An 11,327-nucleotide genomic window follows, 5' to 3' on the forward strand; every position below is an offset into this window, starting at 1 on the left:
AAGAGAAGAGTACAGCAGAGACAGAGCAAGCAAGTGTGAATGCGAGACAGAGGGAAAGAAAGATAGAGGAAAAGGCTGAAAGACGGAGAGACATATAAAAGGGATAGATGGAGGGAGAAAATGACAAAAAAAAGAGAGAGAAACCGAGAGGGAAACCCACAGGAGGCCATGAAGGCAGAGAAAAACACAGAGACAGTAACATAAAGTAAGCAAGAAAGACAGATAATAGTGTGGACTACAGTAAGAAAGAAAGGGATGGTGAGAGGAAAAGAGGATAGAAATGGAATAGAAGAAAGAGGGGAGGTGGAGGAGGGGATGGAGGTCGAGCTCTCGTTTCCATTGGTGATGATAGATGTAACACCTTACTATCAGCGCGGCAGGGTTACCAGGGGTTAATAAAATATCACAGTCGCTGAACACACAGTTAACAGAGGGAGACAGAGGAGATAGTTCTTACCCTCATATTGCCAATCTGCAGTAAGAGACGGCCGCAGCCCAGGAGGGAAGGAAGGAAGGAAGGAAGGGAGCAGGCGAGGAAGTATGGGAAGGAGAAAAAAGGAGAAAAAAGTCAGTTCTATGTAATATACAAGAATAAACCTTCAGAGCAAAGAGAGGAGAAAAAACAACAACCAAAGAGCGTGGGAGTCAAAAAAGAAAAACGCAGCAAGTGGGTTTGAGGCTTTGAAAAACAGGGGCTGGTTGACAGACAAACATATAAACAGACAGACAGACAGACAGGTAAACACACGGATAACACAGGCAGATAGAAGACAGCCGAGTGAGTGAGTGTGTGTGTGTGTGTGTGTGTGTACAGTATACATGTGTGTTGGTCTGCCTATCTCAAGCTTCTGCCCCCCACACACACTTTTATTATAGATGAGGAGAATTAATTTGACCTGAAACTACAGGCTTAAAATGGTGCTTTTCATAGGGAAAAATAACATCAACCTTCGAGGACCTTCCTCGTCCGTCTGTCCTTGTGAAGACATGGAGTACAAGAACGCGCGCACACACACACACACACACACACACACACACACCAGGCAGAGCCATATTAATGTACAGTTGTTGAAGGTGGTTGGGAAAGATCTCACAGGAAAGCTGGAGGACAGATATCTGCTCACTCAGAAAATAGACTTCATGGAACAATGATCTCTCTCTCTCTCTCTCTCTCTCTGTATGTCTCTCTTTCTGTCTCTGTCTCTCTCTGCCTCTCTCTGTCGCTCTCTCTCTCTCTGTATGTCTCTCTCTCTGTCTCTGTCTCTCTCTGTCTCTCTCTCTCTCTCTGAATGTCTCTCTCTGTCTCTCTCTCTCTGTCTCTCTCTCTCTCTCTGTATGTCTCTCTCTCTGTCTCTGTCTCTCTCTGTCTGTCTCTCTCTCTCTCTCTCTCCCTCTCTCCAATTAAGCAGTACATCCGTGTGGCAACATAGATTAGCTGAGATTCAGGGGAATTGTTTCTTGTTTCTGGCTATGGTGTTGAATGTTCACAAATATAGATTGAGCTGTCCTAGGGCTCAGAATTAACTATTTCCAAAGCTGGAAACGATGGGTATTCCCATTTTTAACGCAGAGGAGGAGGGTAAAAATGTCTTTAGAAACGAGGCAGCGCTGGGTTCAAATTGCCCCCGGAACCCAACAAAATGCTAGCTTGTGCCCTTTAGAAAGCTGATTTTTTTTTCCTACCCTTTCATTCACAGAGTGTTTGTCGAATGTGGAGGAGGTTTCATAAATATATATGCATAGTAGCAAATCCGCTAAGATATTAACTGCATTCATGTTTTGCGGATTAGCTCGTTTACAGAACAGATTTGCACGACATATTAGAAAACAAAACAACTGCCCAAATTAGCATCCCCGACGTATCACACTCTGTCACACGGCATCATGCGTATAGGGAAGTTAAAACTTTGCTGTTGTCTGTAACAGCTTTTGACACTTTGTTTAAGAGTGCAGCTCGGGTTAGCAATGCAGAAAAAATGCATGAGCTATGGAACAATAGTCACTAGTTACATCACACTCTACCAGCTGGCCTGTGTGTGTGTGTGTGTGTGTGTGTGTGGTGCACGTACGAACAGCAGATGACAGATGCGTATCCCCTGCTTGACTGCCTTTTTATCCTTCAGTGTAAGCTGATGCCCCTCATCTATTACTAACCAGCCATTTGTTCTCTATGGGGCATCTCTGTCTCTGTCTTCGGATCTCTCCCTCCTCTCTCTCTCTCTCTCTCTCTGTCTCTCTCTCTCTCTCTCTGCCTCCCCACTTTCTTTCCTCTTCTGTCTCTTTCCATCTGTCTCTCTCCCTCTACCTGTCGGTCTGTTTCTCCCCTCGACTCATAAAAAGTAAATGGGATGAAACAGTACACAGCCGGGGCAGTAATGTAAAGAGACAGGTGAACACGAACACATCTCAAAATAAAATGAGCTCGATCTTTTTAAAAATTGAATATCCTGAACTGATAGGTAACGCTGAGATAAACTCTCTCACACACTCTGCCTCTTTACCTACAGCGAATTTGAAGAAATTGCAGGCAAACAAAATGCTTCCGTGTATTTCTGCAAAAGCTGAAATTAAGTTGTAGACCTCATTAACCCAGATGTGTGTTTTCCCTTTCCCTAGTTAAGTAAACTTCAACTTGACTTTCTTACAATGGGAAACTACACTAGGATGGAAATTTCCGGTTGAATAGTAAAGTGTACCAACATGCAAATTCTCTCCTTCAAATCTCTGCTCTTCACTTCTTTCACAATGAGTCACAAGCATAATTATACACTTGTATGATGGTGTGTATCTGATACCCAATAAAAGTGCTCTTGTAGTGCAGTAAGTGTCCTCTTGTTGCCCAATAAGAATGCACATGCCCACCTTAAGTGTCCACTTATATGCACTTGTCCTCCCTTAAGCGCCCACTTATTCCCCAGAAAGCACGCACGTGCGCTCTCCTCCTTCAAAGTTTCGGGAAAATATAATCGCAGAAATGACTTTGTGCATCAATCAGTGAGTAAACCCGTCTCGTAGCGTTTTCCGTCAAGCTGATGAACAGCCCCGCAGAGGACTGCGTGAGCGGAAAGGGGTAGAAGTGTCCGAGGAGTGGAGCACATAAAGAGGACTTAAAGTTTGAAAGAGGCCTCTCTATTCAGAAAACATCACGGGGAGTCAATGGGAAAGCTTGCTCCGTCTCAGATTTATCATCCTTCCAACGCCTCTAAATTTAAACGTAGAGTGATTCAATCAATATCTTTTTTTTTGCTATTCAAATTCTGTCCATCTAAATTTGGCAGGCTGAATAGGCAGGTACAGGTTGCCAAGCACGGCATAAATAAAAAAAAAAAGTCCCTTTTAAGGACAAAGTCAACTACAAAGGGAGAGGGAGAAGTGACTGTGACTGCTACCAGCTCAGGACCGCAGTAACCAAACACCCAAGAGACCCAACAGGCTTCAGCTTGTTGAAAACAACCATTGTTGTTTGATACACACACACACAGCTTAGCAACTGTCTCCACAATACACACACACACACACACACACACACATCACTTAGCAACCCTCTCCACAACACACACATGCGTGCACACACATGCTGCTTAGCAACTGTTTCCTCAATACACACCTCCGTTCACACATACATGCCACTTGTCACCACAATTTAGCACACACACACACACACACACACACACACACGCACACACACACACACACACACGCACGCACACGCAGACATGCTAGAGTTACCATGAAATATACATGCTGAGACTGTGACTCAGTGGAGCACCTGGACAAAGCAGATTGTGTGCGTGTGTGTGTGTGTGTGTAGGTGTGTGTGCGTGTGTGTGTGTGTGTGTGTGTGTGTGTGTGTGTGTGTGTGTGTGTGAGTGTGAAAGAGAGCCAGTGTCCACTAAATAGGTGAGTCACCCCACGGAAAGGAGCTGTCATTGCCAAAAACAATGGCATTAGTATTGGCTTTAATGTAGTGTAAATGTTTCAAAGGCTTTTCTATCCTTTTCTACTCTACCCTAAAAAAGAAATATCAGTATCAATGTGTGTGTGTACGTGTGTGACAGTGGCACAAACTGGGGGTATGCAGTATATGCGATGCATGGGGGCATAACATTATAAAGCTGCCAAAAGCACAGACGAAATTGTATCATATTTTCAATTTTACCACAAAATTTAAACCAATCTATCATAAGATCAATAACAGCTACAAGTACGCCTGTGAGAAAACAGAGTGGCCACCGAGGGCGACATTACGGCACAGCGGCAGATCACATGGAGCGGCGAGGAGCGGCGGCAAGATGAGGATGTTTTTGCCACTAAGGAGAACAGAGTGAAGGAGACCAGAGACATTCCTGATCCATCTGAGCCATCAGACTGGCTTGCCCCCACTGACATAATTGACTCATTTCATCAGATGATGTTTGAGATGGGCCTGCGAAATGCACTGAGGGCCCATTTCCCAGAACAGAAGAAAGTAACAGGCAATTTTCTAAAGCTCATACTGTTCTTGTTTCTTATCCAGCACATTAAATAGATACGATGCCCTGCGCCAACAGTGAAAACCTGTGTAAATATAGTGCCAAAATGAAATTTAACACAATGTCTGCAGTCACCAATAGATTCCAACGGCATCATTTTGGATTCAAATATCTTTCTGATATCAGTTCAAAACAGTTTCCGAAGCGGTTTTAATATGAATTTTTACCGGGCCATAACACTTTATCATATTGTGAAGATTTCGTGCTCATTTGGGTTGACGATGAACTTGGCCTCCTCCTGCATGTTGCCATCTGCCAAATGCTTGCTCGGTTACCTTGCCTGGAGAGAACTGGAGTCTAGATTGCGATTGGGAAAAAAACATTATCAGTCAACTCCAAAATGCCATAGAAGTAGAAAAGGTACACTGGAAATCAGTTTTAACATCCGTTAACACGCAGTCGGAAGAAATATCTCTGGATATATCTACTATGTTGATTGAGTCTGAAAAGGTTTTCCTGTCAATAGAGGGTTAGAGTGAGTTTGAAAAGTGTCTATAACTTCAATTATGGCCACAGGGTTTGACTCTAGTATACAAAGTTTACTCAAAAACGTCAATGTAAACATTTCATGATGAAATCGACCACTTTGATGAGCAAGACTGAAACGAAACATATTATAGACTCGAGTGGAGTTGGAGGAGTCTGTCACTCAATATGCAATCACATCGACTGAGGTTTCTATTGGATTCTGAATACACCCCGATAAACAGGTTGTTGCACCCAATGTGCGTGTGTGTGTGCATGTGCATGTATGTGTGCACGTGTGTGTGTCTGTGTGTGTGGTATAGTCATTAAAAGGGTTCCAGAGAGTGTGTAAGTTAATTACATATTGGGTCTTTAAGATATAATTTAATTAATATGCGAGGAGCCGTTTTGAGATAATTTACTTATTAAAAGGCACATTATTAAAACTGTGTAAATGAAAACGTTGAAACAAGATGCTAAGCGAGTATTTTCATTCATTCTTATCAACTCCCTGTTGCCTGTTCTGGCCCATGGGCCTCAACCCATAATGGATTTCACCCCACATACCAATAAGTTAAGTTATCCTTGGGGTACATAACTGACTGACTGACTGTCTGGCTGATTGACTGATTGGCTGGCTGGCAGACAAACTTGACTACTGAAAAAATATTTGAGAATCTTTCAAACGAGAGAGGGCTGAGAGATAAAGGGGGAAAAAAGGACAAGACAGACAGGAGAAAGGATGTTTTTTTTCTCTAAAAGTTCTCCTGTGTCATGTCCTTTTTAAGCTTCCATCAGCAGGTACACCAATCCACACCTCTCCCTGGGGTCCGATACCTCTCTGTCTTCCCGCCTCGATCCAACCACCCAGCCGTTCATCCATCATCCATTCATCTATCCATCCATCCTTCCCTCGATTCATTCATCCATGGAGGACAGAAGAGGAACAGAGAGGAGAAAAAAAAAAAACGAAGAGGAGAGAGGAAAGGAGACGATTACAGGAGGAGAGCAGAGGATTGGGGGATTGGTAGCGAAGGAGAGATGGGAATAAGAGAGGAGGAGAGGAGAGGAGGGAAGGGGAGTTGAGAGGAGAGGAGTGGAGAAGAGAGAGAAGAGAGGGCAGGAGGGGAGGAGAAGAGTAGAGAGAGAGGGAGAAGAAAGGAGAAATGAGGGGAGAGGAGAGGAGAGGAGAGGAGAGGAGAGGAAGGGAGAAACGAGGAGAGCAGAGAGGAGAAAACGAGAGGATTGGAGTGGAGAGCAGTGTGACCTTGTGTTAGATTGATGTATCTCTGGAGAGAACGGATTGTCGGCTCGCTCAAACACACACACACACACACACACACACACACACACACACACACACACACACACACGCAGGCTCAGTGCCGTAGGGATCACCACTTTGTCACTGTGCTGGCTTATCCGTTACCCTGTCTGTCTGTCTCTCTCTCTCTCTCTCTCTCTCCCTCTCTCCCCCTCTCTTCGTCTCAGTATGTCAGGTCTGTTCCCAGCCAGTGCGGGGTTGAACAGAGCTGACAGTGGTAGTGGTGGTAATCAGACAGCAGTTGTTCTGAGGACACATGGTGGAAATACACAAGCACTCTTCCAGCTCTCACCAAATGCTCTTCTAGGGGCCGGGACACAGAGCTTCCAGACTGCTGCAGGCAGCGCTAGCTTGGCTCTCGACTTATAATGTAAAGATGAATTTAAAATGTTAGGTTTAAAAAGAGTAACAAGTGTGCAGCGTCTCTCAGTTTAAGACCAGTTATTCCTCTGTTCTCTACGCTGTTTGCTTCCCTTTCATCCCTTCCACCCTTCCTTCCCTTCTCGCCCTTTTTATCTGAACTCTGAATGCCTCCTATTCAGTGTCTTTTGACTGTACACTTGACCTTTGCATTCATTCAAATGAAGGAAAAAATCTATAATGTTGTGTGTGTGTCAGAGATTGGGTCACTGGTGCACTTTGATTCTTCTTTTTAACAGCAATTAACATTTAGACGAGCACATTTTGTATGTGGGTGTATGTGCACGTGTGTTTGTGCAACGGTATGTGTCCGTGTGTGTGCATGCTAGTGTGTCCGTGTGTGTGTGTGTGTGTGTGTATATACACTGTATGTGTGTGTGTTTAACTTGAACCATTAACTCCTGTAACATGTGGCCTTTTGAAATAGAAATGAATGTGCAAACAAAGGAGTGGACAAAGAGAAGGAGAGAGAAAGAGGAGGATTGAGAGAGGGACAGAGGGAGGGAAGGAAGCATGGTGAGGCGAAGATATAAATGTGAGACCAGCGGAAAAGTTGTCGAAGCAAAATGTAGAGAGGGGGAAAGATGGATGGAGAAAGGGTGTGCCAGAGAGAGAGAAAGACAAATCTAGACAAGAGAGATGAGGGGAAAGATGAAGGGAGGGAAAGATGAAGAGTGAGAGGGAGGGCAGGGGACGATGGGACAGAAAATGGGAGTGAGAGACAGGGGCTGATGGGTAGAAATGATGGATGAAGAGAGGGAGGGTTACAGAGAGTACAGAGAGAGAGAGAGAGAGAATGAAGGAAAGAGAGGAAGTGAGAGACAGCAACATGGGGACAGACAGGAGAGATATTCACTTTTCATTAAACATCTTATTACAACGAAAGAAAGTAGCAATAAAGAAACGTTAAAACCACCTTGAAAACTCTCCACCCACACACACACACACACACACACACACACACACACACACACACACACACACAACAGCAACAATGGCAAAACTGAGTATACCACAAATCTACAGTATACCAGCTGCAGACCACACAAGCAAAATTGACATTTACATAGTCAGACCCTCTTCTTCTACTGTACATCCTGCAGAGAGGGGAGAGAGCTAGAGAAAAAAAGGGAGAGAGGGAAAGAGAGAGAGAGAGAGAGAGAGAGAGACTAATATCTGGGTGATATTGTATCATACCCCTCGCTCCTTGGCAAGTAATGGTGCTCTTTTAACACGCTGTGACTGTGCCACACAAGCATAGGCACACACACACATACACACACACACACACTGGTGCAAACGAACACGCTCACAAACAGGTAGGCACAAGGAAAGAGCGGCACAAACACACGTAGGCAAACACACGCACACACACACACACACACCACACCTCTCACTCAATATATACGATAATTCAAGCAGAACTATTTTCATGCCTCCCGTTTTGTCTTGTTCACATTTGCAGATAAGTCACATTCAATTAAAACAGCCAGTGAAGCACCGCCTACACACCACCGACTCCAACTGAATTCATAATCAGAGTCAAGTTCAAGGAATTTACCAGAGCAGAGAGTTTGTATTTTGGTCTGCTATTCTCCCTCAGCAGGCACTAGTCACACTGCGGTGACAGAGCTTCTGTATCGGCGGTTCACTTAACCGAAGTATTGTCAAGCTTGAATCCGGTGAGAGTAGCTAGTTGCAAGATATCTTATTTGCGTGCTGCAATGCCCATTGGTTTCAATGATAAATACTAAAGGACTACTATTCCTGGTTAATCATTTAGAAGCGTTTTCCTCACACTGTGGCAAGAGACCGGTGAAGAAAAACGAATAAGAGACAAAAACCAGTGGATGTTCAAATTTTTCAGCCCGGGAGCCATTGAGACATTGTAGTGTCTCACCCTGGGATCCAGCCTCATTAAAACATACTGGTACTCCTGTCATTTGAGGAGCCAAAATTGAGTAAATATAGTCTCTCACCCTGGGACACAGGCTAATTAAAACATACTAGTACTCTTGTCATGCGGGGGCCCAAACAGATTCAGCCGCTCATCCTGGGACCAAGGCTCATTAAAACGCTCTTGTCATGAGGGGGCCCAAACTGAGTAAACCCTTGTCTGTCACCCTGAGTATCCAGGCTCATTATATCATACAGTACTACACTTGTTATGTGCAGACTCACTGGAAAAAAAAAACGCCCACGACCTGTTTTGGGCCCCTATCCATAGCTTAAGAAACACTTCTTTACAGGTATACTGTAAGCTGAGTACAGGTAGACAGATCTGATGAGGAGAAACAAAGATAGACTGAGGAGATATGAGTCGAAAGAACATTTAAAATGATATAACTAATCTAATTAAGAACGAGGTCAAATTCACAGCCTGTTTCACTCTTGAGAAAGTACACACACACACACACACACACACACACACAAAGCCACCCACATACAGACACTTGACTGTGATGACATGGAGAGCACATGCACAGACACACTCGTACACACATATGCACACACGCACGTACGCCTGCATGGGCACGCACACACACACACACACACACACACACACACACACACACACACACACACTTGGCTGTATCTCCTGTCAGCTAAATGCCAAGCAGATAAATCTCAAGGACTAAGTGTTAAATGGAATATTAATATTCTGACAAATAGAGCAGAAAGTCAGCCCTGAATATTATGCTGAGGTCTCCTATTGGTGATCACTTCATCTCTGGTCTTACCTTGGCTCAGTTTACTCTCAATTCAGTCAATTCAGGATGTGAACTTTCTTCACCATTCAAATATTTGTTTGGCATGAGAATTACCATTATCAAGTGAATTGGAGATTATTTTTACACTGTGAATCAATGAAAGTTACAGTAACTGACCTCGGACAGACATGAGCTATAAACTGATGATTATAGCTTTGTTTTTTTTTTCTCTCTAGACCAAATCTCAACCCACAACCCAAGCAATTAAGTGAGATTTTCAGCCCATCGGGTACATTTGGGTGCTGATAGTTTCTGGATTAACTGGAAATGTCAAGCTGTAAGAGAGAGCGGGAAAGTCAGGCTGTCCTAGAGAGAGAGAGAGAGAGAGAGAGAGAGAGAGAGAGAGAGAGAGAGAGAGAGAGAGAGAGAGATGCTGTGTTCAGAGTTTGCCAATTTAAGTCATATGTGTAAGTTCTTTTGGCAAAGCTATTCATATTTGGACTTCAACACACATACTTGTCTGTCATTTTTGGTATTTTTAAATCACTGAGATTTTGATTAATATAGATCCATGTTTTCGATTGGGGCTTATCATTTGCACAGACACGTATTGTGCTCTTCTTCAAAACACTGCCAGGTTTACTAAACTTATTCCACTCGCTCACAAAAACAGATATCATGCATCAAAAAGGATCTTAAGGTACAATAACGAATCTGGAAAACCTTGGGACACGCCTTTATTTTGGCGAAATCCCACTTCAGCGCATCTGACTGAGTCATGCATAATACCGAAGATGAGTCTGAAGTCGGAATAGCCATGTGCACACAGTTTTGGTATTAAATCCCCGCTGAGCAGACTGGGATTCGTCTCTGAATCATAGCCAGAGATGTAGGGAGAGAGAGAGAAAAAAAGACAAAAACAAAGAGAAAAGAAGAGAGACAAAGACAGGATAGAGAGCGAGTGAGTAAGAGAGTGGGATAAGCAGCGGGGGGAGAGGAGACAGACAGAGAGAGAGAAACCCTCTTACCTTCTGTGTCTTGGCCCAGACAGGTTGAGAGCAGCAGCAGATAAAGGACTCCTATTCCCACAATACCCGGCCATTTGAACCGGTCCCGTGACAAAGGCCCCATTGAGCGCACTCCAGCCATCTTCACCACCATGCTTCACTAAGCATCCACCTGCACAGAGAGGAGGAGAGAGGGAACACATGAACACACGGTCATGTCACAGATGAACTTCACATCTAGCTGCTTGCGTGCTACGCTACACTAAAAGCTACGCCACAGAAACACCTGGTGGCCATTGTGCGCGGCATGGCCATGGCGCAGTTCACAAAGGGAACACGTTCAAGTAGAGCAATTTTCAGCTACTTCTCTTTCAGGCTGCGTCACACGTGCTCCGGCAGTGTGGATGCATACGCTAACGCAGATCGTCAGCGGGTGACATCTGCCACTGAAAGAGCCGGTGCCAGTCTAATAGAGAGTTTGGCGCGGCTGAACTGTATGTTTCCGCGAGCGCTGGAAAAAACATATTCTATCCAAGTTTGCAGTGCCCTTCATAACATCGCCAAGGTGAGGTGCCCGACAATCGAAATATCAGCTGCGAATATAATATCTATTTTGTGACTGTAAGTTATGGCTGCCTGCATTGAAATCTAAAGTCTTTGATTAATCTTTGTGCTTCTGTATCAAAGCAAGTTTCATAGGGATTTCTAAGACTGCGGGAAATATAGAAACCCGTGGGTGATGATGGCCAGTGGTCCCAATGACAGTTCACATCTTTCAGCCGGGAATTTGCCACAGCTGATAATACATTAAAAAGTTTTGAAAGATGGTGAGAGAGAGAAAAGCGTGTGTGTGTGTGTGTGCGTGCAT

General features: G+C 44.2%; 1 protein-coding gene across 1 annotated transcript in view; it reads right to left on the reverse strand.

Annotated features, from left to right (window-relative positions):
• The window catches only part of LOC139910028 (protocadherin-15-like), a 141,370-nt gene extending 130,757 nt beyond the window's left edge, over positions 1–10,613 (reverse strand). The window contains exons 1-2 of the mRNA XM_071897215.2: positions 10,481–10,613; positions 458–472 (exon numbers count right to left, since the gene is read on the reverse strand). Coding sequence (XP_071753316.2) covers positions 458–472; positions 10,481–10,613 — 148 coding nt within the window. The remainder of the gene's footprint in view (positions 1–457; positions 473–10,480) is intronic.
• Between the last annotated feature and the right edge of the window lie 714 nt (positions 10,614–11,327).

This window comes from Centroberyx gerrardi, chromosome 20, assembly GCF_048128805.1.
Source record: "Centroberyx gerrardi isolate f3 chromosome 20, fCenGer3.hap1.cur.20231027, whole genome shotgun sequence".
Lineage (NCBI taxonomy): Eukaryota > Metazoa > Chordata > Actinopteri > Beryciformes > Berycidae > Centroberyx > Centroberyx gerrardi.